Source organism: Octopus bimaculoides, chromosome 1 (assembly GCF_001194135.2).
Source record: "Octopus bimaculoides isolate UCB-OBI-ISO-001 chromosome 1, ASM119413v2, whole genome shotgun sequence".
NCBI classification, from domain to species: Eukaryota; Metazoa; Mollusca; class Cephalopoda; order Octopoda; family Octopodidae; genus Octopus; species Octopus bimaculoides.
This window is the reverse complement of record NC_068981.1, coordinates 177,201,590-177,225,090: the sequence shown is the minus strand read 5'-3', so window position 1 is coordinate 177,225,090 and position 23,501 is coordinate 177,201,590. Positions and strand designations below refer to the sequence as shown.

The 23,501-nt window shown below is 34.3% G+C and overlaps 1 protein-coding gene across 3 annotated transcripts in view; it reads left to right on the top strand.

Annotated features, from left to right (window-relative positions):
* The window catches only part of LOC106871070 (methylcytosine dioxygenase tet3), a 91,912-nt gene that overhangs the window by 54,568 nt on the left and 13,843 nt on the right, over window positions 1-23,501 (top strand). For all 3 annotated transcript variants that reach the window (XM_052972861.1, XM_014917341.2, XM_014917342.2), the window contains exons 5-10: window positions 9,566-9,656; window positions 11,780-11,873; window positions 15,771-15,979; window positions 18,937-19,081; window positions 22,451-22,540; window positions 23,087-23,239. In XM_052972861.1, coding sequence (XP_052828821.1) covers window positions 9,566-9,656; window positions 11,780-11,873; window positions 15,771-15,979; window positions 18,937-19,081; window positions 22,451-22,540; window positions 23,087-23,239 — 782 coding nt within the window. The remainder of the gene's footprint in view (window positions 1-9,565; window positions 9,657-11,779; window positions 11,874-15,770; window positions 15,980-18,936; window positions 19,082-22,450; window positions 22,541-23,086; window positions 23,240-23,501) is intronic.

Here is a 23,501-nt window from a genome sequence, read left to right as displayed (position 1 = left end):
CTTACTTGGCTTGCCGGGTCTTCTCATGCACAGCACATTTCCAAAGGTCTCGGTCAGTAGTCATCGCCTCGGTGAGGCCCAATGTACGAAGGTCGTGCCTCACCACCTCAGCCCAGGTCTTCCTGGGCCTACCTCTTCCACGGGTTCCCTCAACTGTTAGGGTGTGGCACTTTTTCACGCAGCTATCCTCATCCATTCTCACCACATGTCCATACCAGCGCAATCGTCTCTCTTGCACACCACAACTGATGCTTCTAATGTTCAGCTTTTCTCTCAAGATACTTACACTCTGACGGGTATTCACATTGACATTACACATCCAACGGAGCCTCCTTCATACATATACATATTATTGCATATCCAACAATGAAATAAGCATACGTGCTTATTTCCTTTCTCTTTAGTCTTCACAAATCCTCTGCATTTAGAGTCCACATCTCACTAACCATTCAATATTATACTTGGTATGCAAACATCCTGGGTATGACTTTAAATTGCATCCGGTAGTGGGGCCCTGGTTCAGGAAGTCCAGGATTTGGAGGAGTGTGGAACCACCTCTTAGTCACTTCTGTTCCCATGTCTATTCAGATCTGAAGTAATAATCCCTGCTGTAGGTTAATTAGCATGTCATGGAATTGTTTCTAGAAGATAGTCACTTACGGATACTCCAACAAACCCAGGGTAGATAAGGCTCTGTAGCTCTTTTGTTGCTCATCTAAGAGAAGATAACACAAGTCCTGCATCCTGTTAACTCCTGGGGTCATGGCACATGTTGCACCAGAACAGTTCAAGTTTGAAGGATGAGAGAGAGTAAGACTGGGACTGCACAAAGTAATAATAAACCCCTGCTGCCTTGTGGAGTAATTTATTGAGTGTTCAAAAAAGATTAAGGGAGTAAACTCCAACAGAAAATCTGGAGGGAGGGAATCCAAAGCAATATGAATGATTATACTTAATTGATATCTGGCATTTTCTGTGGTTCCGTGGATGCTGCAAACATATTGAGTTCTCTCTTCATTGTGATGCATCCATAAATAGAGGGGTGGTAAGGATACTCGGGGGCTAGGCACTTGTTTCAGGAAACAACCCAGGTACAACAGAGATAGTTAAGTCCCTGAAATACCGTTGACCAACAACAAAAAAAAAGTCAATAATACTAACATCATAGAGTCTCCTCTTCACTTTCAGAGAGAAACCTTTTGTTACAAGTAGTTAACAGCTCCTTGAACTTCTGTAGTGTATTATTATTCTGGCTACTATGCTTTTGGAGCACCTACCTCCACCATTAATTAAATCATCTAAGTAGCAAATGCTATCAACTATTTCCTGGGAATTCTCAAAGTATTTGAGTGAATCTTTTTCAGATGGGCTCTTAAAGTTTACTGCTCCTAATCATATACTGCATATAAAGTCTACTTCCTTGTTAGCCTGCCTCTGACTCTATTATATCTGTTGTGTATCCATAATTTACACCAAATGCACTCAATAGATTTCTACCTGGTATATAGTTCTACAATCTGAGTAAGGCTATTTCCTTGATGGTACAAGAGTTTTGTCTTTTCTTACTAATATCGTAGCCTATGCTTAATTTACTTTGAGGCTTTTTTGATTCTTGGTTTTACTTCCATGTCCAGAATTTCTCTAATTTTACTGCAGTTTCAGCTATAAGAACATCTTCATGTAGAAGTTCTGATAGACAACCAATGTTAAAACTTGTTTGTTATGGCCTGGAAATGTATGATAAATAGAAGGGCTTTGAAAACTGATCCCATGTGTACTATACTCATTATTCTCACCTTGCTGATTACACCTTTGTATTTGGCTTACACAGCCCTCATAAGCCATCCATCTATTCCTAGTTTCCTTAACAATCACTCGATTATCCCATCAACACCTTCTCAAGGTTGACAAATGCTAGGTGCAGCAGTTTACTTCTAGCTTATTTTGTAGTGGTTTTCATTTCTTGCAGTTGTCTTTTCTTGCAACTGTCTTGTTTGGAAAAAGACATGTGTAGTACCTTTACTCAACACAGAACTGAACTGCATCACGTCCAGGCTAATTCTCTCCCTAATCAGTTGTGCTATCAATCTTTCAGTAAATGTCATATCCTAGTCCTGTTTTCTTAGTAGTCATCAGACAACAGAATAGGAGACTCCATAAAAAAAAAAATTCAAGTCAATAGGTGCTCAGTATAGTGGTCTATTTTTACTGAGGCCTTCTTGTGCAGTTGCCTCACAAAAAAGAAGGTCTTAGTGGTCCCAAATCCTGGCACAAATTCAAACAGCACATCATGTAAGTTCTTTCCTTGATTAGTTTGGATCTCTCTGATACTTTCATGATATAGTCCATCAGTTTAATACCTCTGTAGTCCTTTCTTGCTCTTGTAGTAGGTCACAATGATATCAATATGTCACTAGTAGAGGATAAAACCCTTCCTGCACTTGATGACTGACTATGCAAGTAACCAGTGCATGCCCTACTTTGCCCGATATTTTCAGTGTCTCAACAACAATCCGTAATGGACCAACTACTTTCCCTTCCTTCATATCCTTAATGGTTCTTATTACGTGGCAATCAACTTGGAGTAACTCTTCTTTTTCTTGTTGTTGTTGGCACTCCATCGCTTACGACGTCGAGGGTTCCAGTTGATCCGATCAACGGAACTGCCTGCTCGTGAAATTAACATGCAAGTGGCTGAGCACTCCACAGACACGTGTACCCATAACGTAGTTCTCGGGGATATTCAGCGTGACACAGTGTGACAAGGCTGACCCTTTGAATTACAGGCACAACAGAAACAGGAAGTAAGAGTGAGAGAAAGTTGTGGTGAAAGAGTACAGCAGGGTTCGCCACCATCCCCTGCCGGAGCCTCGTGGAGCTTTAGGTGTTTTCGCTCAATAAACACTCACAACGCCTGGTCTGGGAATCGAAACCGCGATCCTATGACTGTGAGTCCGCTGCCCTAGCCACTGGGCCATTGCATCTCCACTCTTTTTCTTATACAAACTCTTCATTCAGCAACTACCCATAGTATTGATTCCATACCTCTTTTGTCTCAATATCAGTGAGAATGAGTGTGCCACTATCACTCACTATGCAATTTCTACCAACAATTTTTTTATTTATCTCCTCATTACATTGCAGAAGAGAATATCTTATGCCTTTGGTCTTTTGTGGAGTAGAACATTAGAAAAAAACTTCTTAACTTTTCCGTTTGCAAGATGTATTTGGAAATATGTATATAATATTATATGTATAATAGTAAAAGAGCTGACAAGCAGAAATTTCACAGGTAATTCATAATTTAATTATGAATCACCTGTGAAATATCTACTTTTTTACTGTCCTAAACATGTTGTCCTCAACTACTGTTTTAACCAATTTTTCAGATACATGAAAATTTATTGCATCAATGTTTATTTCATTGTATTAATTTATCAATTCATTAACAACTAGCTTAAAAGCTACAATCCTGCAGACTTTTGAGCTAGCTCCTGCAGAGGGCTAATTGGGCCTGCAGCCCAAAACTAAAGGGAGCAATAATGATAAAGCATTTATTGATACCCTGCCAATATGGTATTACTTTAAATTCAGTTTAAATGAAAACTTGTAAGTTCACAAATTTTTGGACTTCTTTTAAAATTTGAATTTTCAACTGTTGGCATATAACAAATCCTCATCCAGACCTGATCTCAATGCTGGATGTTCAAGAACCAAATGAAGAGCAGATTTTCAATCCTGGGATCACCCCGATTCCAAAAAGGTATAATATGTCTATGTAGAACAAATGTAGACTGAGATACAGGGGTCCCAGACGGACAGACAGAATTTCACTTTTATTATTATAGATGTATTAATAATTGAGCTCTTAAATACTGTGGAGATATGTTGTGGTGATTATACATCAATTTAATGTGGAAAGAAAACAAACAAACATATATGTCTGTATGAAACTGGTGATTTACCCTGTCATTATTTGGAGTTTCTGGCATACGACCATTCATTTAGGTGACAAGAATAATTTTGTTTGAGTGACAGAATAAATCACCTACTTTATAAAACTAAATGTATTACACACTATAAATATACATTGAGTAAACCAAAATTGATACCATAATTGTTTTACATTCACTTTTTCATGCTGGTATAGATCAGGGCTGGCCCGTGGGTTGCATGTGGCCCACAGACTTTTATCTTGTGGCCTGCTTGATACTTTCTTGAAATGAGTTTATTTAAACAAACATTTAAAAAATTTTATCAAAAATTAAAGATTGTAATGAAAAGTAAAAAAGAAAGTTACTACTGTTTTTGCAACGATAATATTTCATGTTGAATAGAGCGGCATGGCAGAATCGTTAACATGCCGGGTGAAATGCTCAGCGGTATTTCGTCTGCCGTTACATTCTGAGTTCAAATTCCACTGAGGTTGACTTTGCCTTTCATCCTTGTTTGTCCCCTCTATGTTTAGCCCCCCTGTGGGCAATAAAGAAATAAATATTTCATGTTGAATTAACGATCATTCATTCATTATTGTAATAATAGCATGAAAAAGCAAAATGCTTTCAATTCTGTCAGTATACAAGCAGCCTTCAAAAAACTTTCTGTGATTAAAGTGGCCCACAGGCCTGGGTTAGATTGTATGTGTGTGTGTGTGTGATTATATGTTTATGCATACACACACAGTGATATGTATATAAAAATGCATATGCATATAAATGTGTGTGTGTGTGTAACATAACGTAAAGATTGTAAAGTATATTAATATAAATTTTACATAATGCAAACATTATAGCATATAGAATGCAATACACTGGGTAGAATAAACAGCGATGTTTATTATATCAGAAGTTGACAGTTTACTCTGAAATCTCCCCTCAGCTGGGATGGTTGTGTGGGTGTGCATGTTTGCATATATCAGGTCATCCCATAAGTTCTGTCCGATTTGTACCTTTTTTAAAATTGAATGAAATTTAATAGTATTTTAGAATGTCTAATGGAATTAAAAATTATTTTTATGCATTTGTGTACATTTAAACTAATTACTAATTAAATATCATTTTACAGAATAATAGAATTAAAATTTCTTTGATTAAAACCCTTTCTAACATGGAAGTATCCAAGCAGAATTTGTGGCACATAATGCTTTATGAGTACAAAAAAGGAAACTCTGCAGCCGAAGTGACTCGAAACATACACTCAGTTTATGGGAAAGAATGCTTGAATGAAAGAACTTGCAGAAGATAGTTTGAAAAATTCAGAAGCGGAGATTTCAGCCTTCAAGATGAAGATCAAACAGGACGTCCAGTTGAGTTAGATGATAAGCTCCTTGAGGCATTACTTGAAGAAAATTCTGCATTATCAGTTGAAGAATTGGCAATAAAGCTTAGTTCAAACCATACAACTGTTCATCGTCATCTTCAACAACTTGGAAAAGTTCCTAAACTTGGAAAATGGGTGCCTCATGAATTGTCTGAAAGCAACCACAAATCCCAAGTTGACATCTGCTCTTCTCTTCATTCTCATGAACTCATTTCACCCTTTTTAGATAGACTTGTGGCTGGTGATGAAAAATGGATTTTCTTTCTAAATGTTAAACGTAAACAGTGGCTTGGTAAAAGGGAAAAAGCTCAACCACAACTAAAAAGGGAACTTCATAGGAAAAAGGTTCTTCTCTCTATCTAGTGGGATTGCAAAGGAGTTACTCACTTTGAATTGTTACCACCTAATGTAACAATCAATGCTCAAGTCTACTGTCAGCAATTAGAACGTTTGAATCAAGCTTTGAAGAAAAAAAGACCTGCTTTAGTAGATTGAAAAGGAGTGATGTTTCATCAGGACAATGTGTGACCCCACACTGCAAAGATCACATTACAGAAGATTGAAGAGCTTGGTTGGGAAAGAATTCCTCATCCACCTTATTCTCCCGACCTTGCTCCTTCAGACTACTATTTGTTTCGTAGTTTACAGAATCATTTGGGGGACATAACTTTTGCAAGCCAGGAGGAGGTCGAAACTGACATTTCAGAGTTCTTCGCTTTGAAACCAAAAGAGTTTTACATTTATGGGATTAAAAAGCTTGTAAATAGATGGAAGGAAGTCATAGACAATCAGGAAAAGTACATTGATGATTAAAATTCAATTAAATATAACATTTGATCACTTGTTCTCTTTATTCAAAATTCGGACAGAACTTATGGGATGACCTGATATATATAAATTGTGTGTCTCTCTATATAAGTATATATGTATGAGTATGTGTGCGTGTGCATATAAATAAAAATGTGTGTGCATGTGTATATCTTTCTGCTTGTCTATCTATCTATCTATCTCTCTCTCTGTCTGTCTATTTATTTATTTATTTATTTATTTATTTATTAGAAAGTAAAAGCAGGAAAAATTACATCAAAAAATCCCATTAGATATACATCCATAATATAAATAATATTGTATTAATAGATAAATATATAAAGTATGATTATTTAAAACCTTTTTAAATAATCTTTATATATTTATCACTTAATACAATATTATTTATATTATGGATGTATATCTTCTATGATTTTTTGATGTAATTTTTCGCTCTAATTGAATCTCTAAATACCTTTAAGGTTTTAGACATTTCTCATGCCAAGAGCACTTATCTGAAATCCAGTACACTTTATTCTTATTGAATATATTTGATTAACTATATCTGTCTATCTATCTGTCTGTCTGTCTGTCTTTATATCTTTGTGTTTATATACATATATATATATGTGTGTGTGTGTATGTATATATTGATTATCATCATCATCATCATCCTTTAATGTCTGTTTTCCATGCTGGTATGGGTTGGAGTGACATGGATTTGCACATGCTTTTTTTGTGAACCCTGGCAATTGTCACAAACTCATACACAAACCACAAACCTCATTTCTGTCTGAAAAACCAACCTCTAATCTGTTATCTACTGCCCAACTGCAGGTTGTATTATATTCAAACTGATAGTTTGTATGGCACCTGTGTAGAATGTCCTTCCTCACCTATCTCACCATAATAATAACAAGGACTTTCAGTTACATTGGCTGAAACTTCTCCAATCATCACAACTGTTTGACCATTTTTCATCTTGCTTTGAGGACATTTATCTCATTTCACCCATCAATGGTATCATCAGTGTCTGAGACTTCATTGTGCAGGTTTCTTCTTGGCTTTCTCGCTACCCCTGTATTGATGCAGTTGGTGCTAAAGCTGAATCTTCTGCAGTTCCTAATGCTCTTCCACAATTCAAATCATCACCTACATATACCACTGATTACACACACATGCATTCCTGACACTCCTGATCTTTTTCTCATTTCCAAATGTATCCTTCACCAAGCTACCACCATCTCTGCATCTATCAGATCACCCAGTTACTACCTGATCATGACTACCTACCATAGATATCCACAAACTACATAACCCTCCTATTTCTCAAACCCTATGGTATTTCAAGTCAGCTAACTAGTGAAATTGCTGCCAATTCTATGCTAACTGTCACTAACAATATGTGTGCTTCACTCTTGATCCATCTAAGTTAAGTATGTAGCCAAAACCACCTTCTAGCCTTCTAAATGTAACTAATCTTCTTGGAAGATCTGTATTAATTTTATCTGACTTTCCACCTCTCAACCATGATGGTTCCATAAACACTACTCCTGTAGAGAAAGTTTTTACATTTGCTTCTCACTTCACATCTTACTAAACATTGCACACACTTGACAAAAAAAAAATGACCCCGGACTTTCCTTCTCCACTTGACTCGGCTCACAAGCATATACACACACATATACACACACATTTCTGATCACCTCAGAAAAACAAAGCCATCAGCTCTATTATTCATGCGTTATCCTCAAATAATGCACCCCAAAGTTACTCTTTCTCCTTTCCATTATCAGTTCCACTAAAGAATTATATCCTGATCTTTGGAAAATAACTAGTGTGCCCCATTCCTAAGAAGGAATATCTCTTTGATCATGTGAACTCTTGACTTATCATTGTTTTTACTTTCAACATCTCAAAAGTCATGGAAATAGACATTGACAATCCCTGCCCATCCTTAGTGAATTCTGTTAATCATCAGGGTCCTATTACCCTAAATCTAATGGAGACCTATTCCATGTTATTCATCTGTAACTCTTTCTCTTCAGAAATTCAGTGAAAACAACATCATTGCACTTTTCAACAGCAAAACATTCACAGTGTTTATCATAAGAATCTTCTAGCTAAGAAGTTTACCTACGGAACCCATCTATCTCTTGTTTCTTTTATCAGAAGCTTCCTGTTAAATCTCACCCTTAGAATGTGTGTTTTTAGAGCACTCTCTGTCTGACCACACTCTATTAACTCTGGTACTCTCCAAGTTTTGATTATGTCTTCCACACTCTTTCTCATGTACATCAACAGAATGTTTGCTGTCATCTCTAATAACTCATATGTAAATGACGTGAGTCATCTCTCCTAACCTTTAACACAAAGATGCCTCATATTGAAGTTACTCTATCTTATTGAACAGAGACATCAAAAGTCTTCTCCAACAGAAACATGACAATGTTGTTTCACAACCACTGCACATATCAAGAAAAAAATCTTGTACCCCATCTCCTCAAGTCTTTGACAACAAAATACACCTAAAACTTTCAAAGTCACAACAAATACTAAAAATTTCTCCTGGTAGTTTCATATTTATAATATAACAAAATCTATGCCCTAGTGACTAGTAATCTTCTTCACTAACAGAAAGTATTTAGCTCAACTTCAAACAATTGCTGAACTTCTACAGTGTTCAAATGAAACTCACTGCTTTCACTTCTGCCACTACATACAATGAATATTCCTGCTTGCATCCAAAAGAAAGCCATCCAACTGATTAGCTAGGAGTTGCACACCAATATCTTTCAACTTCTAATACACAGTCATGCTGTGTGCTCACTCTTGCTATAATTTTCAAACACATTGATATCACTGGATTCAGGGCGCCTGCAAAGGTCATGTATACAACCCTTCCTTCTGACTAAACCATAAAATGACTTAGCACATAGCACATATAACACACTAAAGGTTACAACAGGATTGCCTTTAATCACAGGTCTGCTGTTCACTGCTGATCCTGGGGGTAATTAAATAAGTAATAAACTAATGACTGTAAAGTCTATTTTCCAATATAAAATCGATCATTCTGTATTATCAAATGCAGAATGATGAACTAGGATACTTCTCTATACTTCTTGTAGTTATTAAAACCTTTTGTGAAATCTTACACAACATACAACTCACTTAGATTCATATTGTTGTTGTCATGAATTTGCAGAAAATACATATTAAAGAGAAGTCTAAAATTACAATGAAGGAGGGAAATGTTTCAAACTTCTCTGAACTCTAACAAAGATTTCTTATTAAAAGTGAAAATGAAGTATTTTTCTGTGTTGGATGTTTCAAAAAAAATGTCCCTATAGATGCTTGTGAGTTCTTGAATAAAACATTGTTAACAAAATGGTTTGAAACTATTTCTTATCTGTGTTGCTTTTGTTTTTATGCTTAGATGTTCCTAGTGAAGCTGTTGAAGGTCCCTTTTATACTCACTTAGGAGTAGGGTCTTCATTAGAAGAAGTGAAAAAGATAATGGAAAATCGGTAAGTAATTAATATTCTGATTTTGAGAAAAAAAGCAACAACAAGCAAACAAAGATTATAAGAATAAAATAAAGTTCATAAGCCTTCATAAAGGTTTTCAATGCAGACAGAAGAAGAGATGATTGTAGAGAGGAAGAGATGATAGGAAGGCAATGATAAATCTATTAAGACGTGTTACTGCTGCTGATGATGTTAATAAAAGTAGTAATAGCAGCAGCAATAATCTTTTCTACTATATGCACAAGGCCTGAAATTTAGTGGGAGGGGGCCAGTCGATTAGATTGACCCAGTACACAACTGGTACTTAATTTATCGACCACAAAAGGATGAAAGGTAAAGTCGACCTTGGCGGTATTTGAACTCAGAGCAGCAGCAATAATGACGACAAATGGTAATTTCAAATTTGGCTGAATGTTTGACAGTGAAGTTATAACTTAAAAACATCTGTATTGCTGTGTTTGTCAGCTTCTTATGGAATTTTTCCAACATTCTTTAAACTTCTTGAAAAATCTCAAAGACACAGATGTCAATAGAAATGGTTTAAATTTAGATCATAAAAATAAGGAGAAACTAAAATTTCCTTTTCAAATAAAATTATAAAAGCTATTAAATTATGATCCTCTACAAAAAATGTTGCAAATATTCATTGATAAATTAATGTCCAAAAATGCAAACTGAAAATATTCATTTTCAGATCAAACGGTTTACATTTTTTTATAAATGATTGATTTTTGTTTCAGTTTTTAATTTGCTTTTGATTCTCTCTAATGACAACTAATGTGGAATTGGTGCATGTTTTGGAGTTAGACAAGCTGACTAGAGTTGAATAATGGAAAGTAACTAAGTACATAAAACATTGTCTATGGTAATATCAGATTAACTTAGAAGTCAGAAGTGTAAATCATATATCAAGCACTCAGTAACCATGTCTCTCTTACTAATTCATTTCAGAAAATACAAGCACTCATTGTTTAACTTACTGGTGTCTGTACTGTCTCAGTTATTTTTTTAAAACTAAACAATGTGTTGTTTTTGTTTCTGAAAAGATTGCTTTAGAATTTAAATGCCTTCCCAATTAGTAATTCATATTTTAATATTCTGGTCTGAGCGTCTGAATAAAACCTAAACTGTTAGAAATCTGAAATATTTCAATTAAATGTTAGGTTAAATACACAAATATCTTTAAGATCTATTTCTTTAAAATCTAAATTTGAAGTCCTTTATATTATAATTAGAGTACTTATAACTACAGATACTGAGAGCTAGGTATCAGGTATGGGTAGTGAGTACAAACCATGTTACAGGTATTCCTTGATCTGAATATTCATTTGATTTACAAGTCACTCTAGAATAGATACATATAAATGGACACTTCCTGAAAGAAGAATACTTTCTATCCTGTCTCATTTTTCCATGACATCTCCAACATTACAGATAGCTTTAAAAGAAAAAGATCCTCACCAAAAGCACAAAATCTTCTTTTTTCGTGACTAATGTAATGATTTATCAAATTTCAAATTACTTCATTTATCACCTTAAATTATTCTCATACAATGAAGTATTGAAGATGGTATCAATTGTAATTTAAATATTCTTTTAGTATTTTTAGTTACTCTTTTACTTAATTACAACCAAAAGAAACCTGTGGCCAAATTTTAAAGATGATGGTTTTAGAAATTTTAAAGATTTCAATTATAATAGTTAGATTTGGAATTTAAAGATAAATTATTTTGAGTGTAAAAAAAATTATTCATAAGTGTTCATAATTTTACATGTTTAAATATTGTTACTTATTTGCTCCACAAATACATCTACTCACACATTTTCTTAAAATTTCTCACTTGTATTTTCTACTGTTACTGTTAAACACATTTACATAAATAAAATATCTATACATGTGCACACACAAACACACATGCATGCATGTACATATACATACACAATTATATATCACATTCTTAGTAAATACTAAAATTTTTAAGGAAGCATGAATGAGTTGCATTGTGTCATGTAAGAATTAAAGTTAATGTTTTAATACTTGACCTGTATCTTTAAAAAGCATTCATTTAGTATAATTAAATTATTGAGTATGTTTTCAATTTGCATCTTTGCCATTTCTACAGAACTGGGTTATCTGGTGAGGCTGTTCGTGTAGAGAAAATTATTTATACTGGAAAGGAGGGCAAAAGTAGTCAGGGCTGTCCAATTGCAAAGTGGGTAAGTACAATTATTTATCATTAATTTTTATATCATGCATTTTGTGAACAGCATCATCATTGGTTATAGATTTCCAATGAGCTGTTCATAGGTTCACTGCATTTCAGATTGCCAAAGTGATAAGAAATGTTTGTGCAACTTGAATAGAATAAATACCACAGAGTATTTCTGTTTATTTTTAGCCATTATACACATATAACAGGCTTCCACACATCTTCTGTCTCTCAAATTTCATTCAAAAGACTTTAGTTAACATGAAGTTATACTCAAGGTGCTATGCAAAAGGAATGAATCTGGAACCATGTGATTGGAAAGCAAACTTGTTTACCACGGCACAACATTTAATATTGTCTTATCATTATTTTTCCAGGTTAGAAAGACTAGACCTTAACTTATGAATTATGATGCAGTTAATTTGTTTCCTTGAATTATTGAATATTTACAATTAAGCAGAAACTTAATGTTGCAGAACACTCCTATCTCTGGCACCATTACAGAACAAATGCTCTCCTAATAATTATATATTAGCTGACTAAAAGAATTGATAGCATTCTTATTTATTGTTACACACTGAGAAATCATTGCAATGATTATATTTTTCCCTGTGCTATCATAAGATAGAGAATTTTTATCTTAATTTACTGTATTTTTAGATTCCCACAAGTTTGTCTAAGTAAGTTATTATCAAGGATAAAATATTAATTTAGCTTAATTCTACCAGAGTTATTTTATCCTAACCAAGATTTATTATTTGCTTAATTCTTGTGTCCATAGACTGACACATAATCCAACTTGATTTCTCAAAACAAAGTAGTGAAGTTGATAGCATTTGTGTGAAACAAAAAGATTTTGGAGTTAGTGTATGTCACGGATATGTCAGGTAGAGAAGGTTGTTTAGCTACAGATTAGCCCTGGCCGAGTAGCTAATGAGTGAGTCTCTAATCGATGGCTCACCCTGTCAGCCTACAAGAAATAATAGCATGTCTCCTTCAAAATCATACCCTACCATCTTAAAAGAAAATTCAGTAAATGCAGTCCTATGTTTGATAAAGGAAAATAGGATGATTATAGTAGGAATGCCTTTGACTACATATCTTCTTGATCAAAGCCAACCTGGTCTAATCAACAATAAACCTATTATCAACGGTTTTTCAGTCATCCCATTTAATTCTATATCTAGAACTACCCAGTGTGTCCTTACTTAAAGATGGTAGTCAATATCTGGTTGTTCAAGTGACTGCATAGACATTCTCTTTTTGACTGTGTGTTGTATGCTAGGTATGAAACATATTTTTTCCTTAATGAAGAAACCAAAGTTCTTTAATGTTATTCTGAGAGTATTAAGAATATAGTATTGTTTAGAGATAAGAAACCATATTATGTGTGTTGGAATAGCTTGGCAATTGTTCATGAAAAGTTGGCAATTGTTCATGAAAATGGAAGTATTATGTGAATCTCCTCACTGGAAAGAGAATTTAAGTATTGATACTAGTGCTATAAATATTGCTGGTATTACAGCTATATATACATATATTATTACTGTCAATGTTTTTGGTAATACTTCTGAAAATATACAGAAACTAGTACTGTATCTTTCCTCCTACTACTGCTCATACCACTACTGTAATTAGTCATAGAAAGAAAGTTTGGTCAGCAGTTATTTTGTATTTTGTAAAAACCTCTGCTAATTCCAAATGTAGAAGTTTTAATGTGATCATGGTTTTATACTTAATCATTAAGTAGAATTAAAAAGCAATCATATCATTGGATTTGATGATTTGGTATCTGTATTGATGGTCACTAAAGGAAGAGAAATAGTTAAAATGTTGTAGTTCATCGTTAAGAACAATGTTCTGCATTCTGTAAAATATATTGGAGTTAAGACAGATTCAGCAGTTGCTAACCGTATCAAAAGGCACAGGAGTGGCTGTGTGGTAAGTAGCTTGCTTACCAACCACATAGTTCTGGGTTCAGTCCCACTGCATGGCACCTTGGGCAAGTGTCTCCTACTATAGCCTCGGGCCGACCAAAGTCTTGGGAGTGGATTTGGTAGATGGAAACTGAAAGAAGCCCGTCGTATATGTATATATATGTGTGTGTGTGTTTGTCCCCGACATCACTTGACAACCGATGCTGGTATGTTTACATCCCCGTAACTTAGCGGTTCGGCAAAAGAGACCGATAGAATAAGTACTAGGCTTACAAAGAATTAATCCTGGGGTCAATTTGTTCGACTAAAGGTGGTGCTCCAGCATGGCCACAGTCAAATGACAGAAACAAGTAAAAGAGTAAAAGTGTCTACTTTCTACAAGAAAGTCCTTTTGTTTAAATAGACCTGGAAGAAAGATATTGAAAAGTTTTATTATAACAAGAGCTAATGAGGGACACACCAAAGGCAATGGCTAGGAAGTCATTTGGGTCTGTGATTTAGATAATGGTTGGGCAGCAAAAGATTTAGGTAATTTGATGACTGCAAACAATTAAGGGGTGGACTGGAAATTGTTGTTTAGTCTCAGGTCAGCTCTGAGTAAGTAAACTTATGGTTAAAACTGTTACACCTGTAACTAACATACCTCTTCTGAAGTTTCTAAAAAAAAAAACAAAGACCTCTAAAAGCTATGAATTCCTTTATGTCAGAGCTGACTTATCATCATCATCATCATCATCGTTTAACGTCCGTTTTCCATGCTAGCATGGGTTGGACGATTTGACAGAGGACTGGCGAACCAGATGGCTACACCAGGCTCCAATCTGATTTGGCAGAGTTTCTACAGCTGGATGCCCTTCCTAATGCCAACCACTCTGAGAGTGTAGTGGGTGCTTTTACATGCTACCGGCACGAAGGCCAGTCAGGCGGTACTGGCAATGGCCACGTTCAAAATGGTGTATTTTACATGCCACCTGCACAGGAGCCAGTCCATCAGCACTGGCGACGATCTAGCTCGAATGTCTTTTCACATGCCAGGTAACGATCACACTGGTGCTATTTACGTGCCACGGGCACGGAAGCCAGACAGCTGCTCTGGCAACGATCACGCTCGGACAGTGCTCTTAGTGCTCGACTGGTACAGATGCCATCACAATTTCGCTTGCCCTAAAGTTTAGTGTTCCTACAAATTTAGTTCGATTTCGATTAATAGTTACAATATCTTCTAAGTAGAAACCATAGTTTAGATCAGTTGTTCTCAACCCTTTTTTGCCTATGGACCCCTTTGATTTCTATTTTACTCTACTGGACCCCCCCTCCCCCATAGTCATTTCATGTTTAAGTAAAATCCTGTTATATTTTTATAATTGAATATTACTAGAAATTGCATAAAAAAAATTTGTTGAAATATTTTATGTATTGTAGAAATGTTACCAATTTCATTGCACATAAAGTCTAACAAAAAAAAAAAAATCTTATATGGACCCCCCAATGGCCATATGAACCCCAGTTGAAAATCCTTGGTTTAGAGCGAACAGATTAATACAATCATAATCTCTAAATTTGTTTATTAGGTTGTTGTGATGCATTATCAATACAAGCACTTGCTGTATTTATGTTATTGGTATCAGTGTGTTGATAACAACATCACAAGAAGTACTTGTACCTCTTATACTTATAGTACCATCTTCCCTCCTCCTCCTCCTCTTCCTACTACTACTACTACTGTTGCTACTGCTGCCGCCATTGCCGCCACCACCACCACTACCACCACCGCTACTACTACTACTACTACTACTACAACAATTAGTAGTAGTTTGGATACTATCAGTATAAATAACACTGGTGCCTGCAGTTATAACAGTTAGCAATATCTATAACATATGTACCATTTAGTTTTAATCAGAAATCACAAAATATTATTATTGTCTCACTACAATATTTTTTACTTTGCTATCATTTAATTTCAGATTGTCCGCAGATCTGGGGTCGAAGAGAAAGTTCTCTGTCTTGTCAGACACCGACAGGGACATTTTTGTGAAACTGCTTGCCTCATAATATGCGTTGTAGCCTGGGAAGGTATTCCAAACAGCATAGCAAATGAGATGTATTCCTACCTAGTGCCAACATTGACAGAGTTTGGTTTAGAAACTGATCGACGCTGTGGATACAATGAACAGTATGTAATTTTGTAATTAGTTTTCATATCAGTCTGTGTGACCTATTGCCTTAACAACAGTCTGAGTGTAGATTAGTCATGCCATATCATATTATCTGTATGGGAGCCTTTGAACTAACAATGGAGCCTCTAGGTAGTTGCTCAACCTACTAGAAAATTCAACCAAGTATCTCTCAAACTACATCTTACCATCTCAAAAAGAAAGAATACATTATTAAATGTATTCTCTCCTTTCTGAGATTTTAAGCTGTAGTTTAATAATGTAGTCCTAGATACTCTTAAAAGGACAGGATGGCCATAGCTGGAAAGCCTTTGGCCATTCTGTCTGTTGACTTGGCTTGCTCTGGACTAATCTACAACAGAAACTATCAAGAAATAAGCTAATGCTGTAAAAAGGGAAGCCAGTGTAGTAGTGGGGTACTCTATAGAGTCACACAAACTGCTAGAGTAGCATTATTGTGAATCACTTCATATTATCTTAAAATCAGAAGACATTGGATAATTTATTCCTAGATACACTGTCTGATAAAAGTTCTAAATACATGACTGGGACACCTTTGTTTTTAGGTTTGCTTGATCTGGACAGATCAAATCTAAACAACAATTGTTCGAGAATAAAAATAAGAGTTACACTTAGTAATATGTTAACTATATGTGTGTGTATTTTTATAGGGAGAAAGATCAGGTAATATTCCATCTACTGATGTCATGCAATACGTACATACAATTGTATGTAACTATTACAAGTACTCTCAAGTTAACTTACACCTAAAACTCTGACTTGAACTGCAACTAAAACAAAAAGCAGTGATCTTACAGCTGCCTATCAATGAATGCCTATTATGTAAGTGCCTATTATGTAAGTGCCTATTATGTTCACATGCATGGATTTGTGTGAATGTATGTAAATGTTGATATTTCATGTACTGCCACCAATTGAGTGGTGAAGTAATGGTGATATTATTGACATTCTTTGTTGACATTATATCTGGTTGCTTTGCTCTTTTGAAGATTTCTGGAATATAAAACTCCCTTATATGAAAATTAGTATGGGTTGGTGACAGGAAGAGCATCCAGCCATAAATTCTTAGCTCAGATAACTTGCCATCCAAAATTATGCTAGCATGGGGAAAAAAACAGATGATGAGTGTATATATATTAATGTTTGTTTTAATGTCAAGCTACATGTAAAAGAAATTTAACATTAAACTGAGGAATTACTCAATACTTTTTAGTTGAGTAAATATCTATTAACTTTTACAAAGAAAGGGTTGACAATATCTTTGCTGTTTTGGTGTTCTTGCCTTTATCAAACTTTGTCTGATTTTATATATATATATAATATATATACATGTACATGTGCACATGCACACACATATTTAGTTACATATATATATATATGTGCACACACATAATAAGAGCTCACAATTCTCATGTTAAATGAAGTAACCCACATATACTATCTCTCCCTGCAGACATAACCATTAAAAAAAAACAAACAGTATCTTTAGCTGAACTGATAATACATTGATGTATTAGAAATCAAAGAGGTAGGGGTCCAAAAATGAAAAATATGGTTGTGAACCACTGTTGTAAATGACTGCTTCACTTGGTAGAAACAGCAGCCAATTTTCTAAAACCATAAACTACTATCTTAACCCATTACCTACCAGTGATCTCATATGAGATCACTTAAAAATAACAAATTTCGTAATTATCTGTCAATATTTACACATATCTAACCTTTTTGCTATATCTACTAGGTATATTTCTCTGATATTCAAATGAGGTTTGCTAATTTTTCACCCAATATCTCGCTTATTTCTATTTGAAATGTTATTTTGATCATTCCAGCGTGCTTCTAAATCTGTTTTATGCTAGAAATCAAAGTTTCATAAAAAAAATTCCAGTTAATAGAATTATGGGAGGTAATGGGTTAAGTAAGGAAGTGACACATTGGTGAATCTTATCCTACATACTCTTATTGGTTGGACGATCATAGTTGGAATGCCTTTGAATTTGTTTGTTCAGTCAGAGTTGGAAACGACAATGAAAATAGATCCTATCAGATATGGAACATCAGTTCAGTTAATTCAGCTGAATTTCTATATAACTACTATTTAAGAACTATTCACATTTCCTAAAATGATAAAAAAAAATCCTGTTTTGGCTGATGTATTTATTTTGCAACTAGTAAAAAATAGTAACATTAGTTAAGAGTTTCCACTGGTTCACTTTATTTCTCATGGTGAGAGCAACAAAGGAATGTCACCAGTTTTTCCGTTTCTCACTCAGGTTTATATCCTTTTCTGATCAAAATTGATGAAAGATATACACATATACACATGTGTGCATATACAACTGTGTGTGATATCATGGCCATTTGGTCAACAGTAAACATGTAGTTTGATTCCAGTGGGTAATTATCGTTCACTTTTTTGTGTGAGAGGTTTTTGCTCCATAGATCATGAGCTATTATTAATACATATGAGAAACTTTGTAAATAAAAGATGTGATTGTGTGTATGTACACATGCATTGCTTATATGCAATAATGGCTCATAATGTATGGGATAAAACCCCTTACACAGAAAAAAGTAAACAAAATCACCTACAGGAATTGAACCATGTGTCAACTAAAGACTATTTGGCTATGATATTACACATGCATATATTGTAGTTGTATTAGTCTGGCAAGTAACTTGATCTGAGATCAAGTGTTAAAACTGGAGCAGCCTCACACTTTCTATTTACCAAGTTCCACTCACAACGTATTGGTCATCCTAAGACAATAGCAAAAGACATTTGCTTAAAGTGTTGCATAATCAGATTGAACTCTCGACCATGTGGTTGTGAAGCTGACCGCTTAACCTTACAACTACTAATACAGTTTTATCTATATATGAAAGCATATTTATTTAGTCCTATTTACTTATTGCTTTTTTTCTTTTACTTCAGAAAAACCTGTGCTTGTCAAGGTATGGATATACAAAAAAGAGGTGCTTCTTTTTCTTTCGGGTGCTCTTGGAGTATGTATTTCAATGGATGTAAATTTGCTCGAAGTAAGGATGCTAAAAAGTTTAGACTGAAAGATACAGTATTGGTAAGTTCATTTGGATCAATTATGAACTGCATTTTTTTAGATACAAGGTTTGCAGATACTGTAAGATATTTAATAGTTTAAATTTATGTAAAATACACATACTAGGTTGTATATATTCTGTGATTGTACTTAATATGTTATTTGAATTTGGGTAACTGAAAAATATAGATATCCCATGTATTATACAAGTATCCCATATATTATGGAAGTATTGTTGTAGTGTGTAATTCTGTAACTCGGAACATATTTAATATGATTTTCATGTTCATTTACTTCCATTTAATATGGAAGTGAATTCCACATTACAACAAGATTTTTCAGGAACACAATGTTTTCATAATGTTGGGCTGCTTCTAATATATGCAGTAAAGTTAAAAGCTTATCTGTGGAAGAAAGGTCATGAGATGCTACTCTTAATGTACTGTTTCCGAAGAAAACTAACCTGGGAGATTTTGGGGAAGCGAATTTTATTCACTACAATTGTTACAAAAGTAACAGTTAATCTGAAAAAGTATTACTTTGGCCAATTATATATGAGAATTATGACTGCCTGATTGATAGGAGACTAGGCTCTAACCAAAGGGTCAGTATTTTATATCCTTTTACAAGCACTGTACTGTGAATGTGTTCTAGGTTGGTCGACCTAGTTCTAAATACATAATCACAATGAGTTTACTATCATAGCCTACTATGATCTGGAATATAAAAGAAAATGATAAAATGTATGAATCACAATGTGTAAAAAACTGAAAATGTAATAAGCTTTCACTACAAGAAAAATAAAACTGGATATTTGTATTGTTGTGGACATTAGCATACTTTTCAAATAACTGAAAAAAATATCTCACAAACATTAGAACCATACAGACTATACCTTCACATTTGTAGCCATAATCATAGGATCACTTGATTGCATATTAACTGTCACAAGACCAAACTTTAAAGTTGGATTTCAGAAAGCTAGAGTTGACTGGTTTATTTCGCAAACTGCACACCTGATTCTGACAATGTCAATAAATATATAAAATAGACTCATATTTTTATTTTATATATGTATAAAATAAACTTCAGTTGATCATTCATCCTGTTGCAAGGGTCTTACAAGTCAACTAATGTAACATTGAGAATCATATGAATCTACACGTATTGTTGTCTAACTGACAAGGAACAGTGACTAGTTTTTATCTTGGTTACAAAAAGTGTATACATGCAGAAAAAAGTAAACAAAGACATCAATGTGCTTATGTGTGCGCACACAGATGCCAAATGGTTGTAAAGTTAAGTTAGTAGATCAAAGGTTATAAAACTTTTTTGAAGGGCTGGATTGGAAATGTTTTTATGTCTTGCAAACCAAAGCAAATATACAAAAATGAAACTATGATTTTTCATTTTTAAATGCCACCTGTTGTAAATGAAGGAATTGCTACACATTCAAGCATGCAATAAAAAGTTAAAGCATGTTTAGCTAGGTCGATTAGGAGTGATTGTGGCTTCAAAGTAACTGTAGTATTAGTCAGTTTACTTGCTTTTCTCAATGGAAAAGTAGACATTTTTGTCTCTCCTTCTTTATTTAGAATATATTATTCATGTGAAATATATGAGATGGTATCAAAATGTTCACAGATTAGTTATGGTTGATGAAAAATAACTTATTTACTCAAGTTTTAACATCATCTCCTTTGAAATAGTCACCTTGTGCAGCAATACAATGGCCCAAGCATTCCTGTCATTTTTGGAATCCAGCCTGGAAGTTGTTTTCCGTAAGCAAGTTGAGGACCTTCTGTGATTCGCTCTAGATCTTGACAATGGTGTTAAAGTGGTGATGTTTGAGCTGCATTTTCATCTTGAGAAAGAGATGGCAGTTTGCAGGTGCTAAATCTGGTGAATAGGGTGGGTGTGGAAGTGATGCCATGTTGTCTTTGGCGAGAAACTCATGAGTAAGGAGAGCTCAGTCACAGGATGCATTGTTGTCATGAAGAATCCAATTCTTTGCACTCCACCAGATGCAGTTACTTTTGCCAAATGTCCTCCCACAGACACTTCAAAATGGTGCAGTAGAACTCTTGGTTGATGGTCTGGCTCTGGGGGAATGAATTCTTGATGCACAATACCATATTTCCGAGGGTGACACTCATGGCAGGTCTTCCAGATCACTCATCATCTTCCAAGGACATTCTTCTACTTTTGAAGCACCTGTGCCACTCAAAACATCGCATACGACCCACTGCCTCATCACTGTAAGCTTGCTAAAGCATGCTCAATGTCTCTGTGGCAGACTTTCCAAGTTTAACACAAAATTTCACGTTGGTTCTTTGTTTCTGTCCATGATAAAATCGCAGACTACAGCATACATGTGATCACAAAAACACAAATTTCACTACTTGTGAAGTAAGCACAACAATGTCACTCAACACACTGCCTCATGAAGGTGATTGCTAGCTCTCACTGCTCATGCAACTGTGTGCTGCCATCTGTTGGTACACTACAGAACTAGTCTGGGAACCTTTTGATACCACCTGCAGTATGGAAGACACTGTTAGTCTCTGTTGTTCTGTCCATTTAAGAAAGTGAAAACATTTAATGCTTAAATATTGCACCTGGAGAAATAGACATTACTCAATGTTGTTTTCACAAATGAGTTCTGTTCATCAGTACCAAAACACCAACACTACTTACCTTGAAGTTAGAAATTGTCATTTGTCTTAACCATTTTATCGTTGTATTTCTGTTGAAATATACTGGCTTTATTTCAATTAATTTGAATTTGATGAAGGATTTAGTAAAGTTTCTTTGTCATTATGTTGGAACCTAAATTACTTTGAAATGTTGATGGAATGTTTTAATTTAGATCACTTTAAAACAGATAGTTTGTATCATAGGACCAAAGATGGTCTCAGACAGATTAGTATCAAAATGTTAATAAAGGAAATGCAATTACAAAATGGCAGAATACTAAATCTACAGTAATTTTTTTTTGTGCCCTTATGTTTTGAGTTCAAATCCTGACAGAGTCACTTGTAACTTTTGTCATTGTGATGCTGATAAAACGTATACCCATTAGATATTGTGGATTCATTCAGTTTACTGTTTTTCTACCAGACAACCATGGACTTGTGCTGATGTAAAAAATTGTTTGTTATGAAGACATTTGGCACAGATAGTAAAGAGCCAGTTAGATGCTTTATTATATCTGTTGTTTCATCATTGTTAGATCAAATCTTCCCCAGATCAACTTTACTTTACATGTTTCTTGGTCAATCAATTAAGTACCAATAAGATACAATAATGTACCAGATTCAAACAATTGACTATAATCCCTCTCTATTTACAAACATAAACTTGTGGTATATTGTTGCCTATTCATTTCAGGATGAAGTTGCAGAAAATAAATTCCAGAGTTTAGCAACAAGACTTGCTCCATTATATAAATCAGTGGCACCTGAATCCTACAACAACCAGGTAAAGAATCATCTACAATTTTTTATAATCATTCAGCTCTAATTAAAGTTTATTATAAATCTTTGCTTTGTACTAATATGTACAGTTATGCTCACTGACTAAGAAATATCACCTCCACTCTAGGATGGAATAATTAATTAAATCAAATTGAGAATTTGCAAACATTTTAATCACAATGTGATTGGACATGATATGTGCAATAACAATGTGGCCATTTTGATTGTCATTGTTATCTCACCATGACGCAATAGCTTTGAATGATTCCTTTTGAAGATATATTCAAAAGCAGTATGTTATAAGAAGTAAAAAAATATCAAATTTTGCAATAGCTATTGATATGAGCTGAATTACTCAATTTGATTGATTTTCTATACTTATATGTGTAAAGGTTTTTGAGATTAATTGGTACATATTTTAGGAAAATGAGTTATGAATAAATTTATTTTTATAAATTACTCTTAAAAATGTTTTCAAAGGATATAAACAATATGTAGGGTTTAATTATTTAATGACAAAACAACTTCCTTTATCTTTTCATTAAAACAGGTATTTTTTGAAGACAGTGGTTATGAATGTCGCCTTGGTTATCGGGATGAAAATTCAAAACCTTCACGGCCATTTTCTGGTGTGACTGCCTGTGTGGACTTTTGTGCCCATTCACATAAAGATTTACACAATATGAACAATGGATGCACTGTGGTAAATATCATCACCATCTTCAAATTATTTTAATATTTACATGCATTAGTGGCCAAGTGGATAACAGCATTATTTATCCATAGTTTAGAAATAAAGATTCCTTGTTTGAATTCCGACAGGTATTACATCTGATGATGATCAGAGTTTGAACTAAGAGAAACATTATATTGTAAGTGTTAAAAAAAAAAAATTATAACTAAAGATGAAGCTTACTGTCTAAAAATGGTAATCATATTAAAAGTTTGAAGTTTTCATGTAAAAG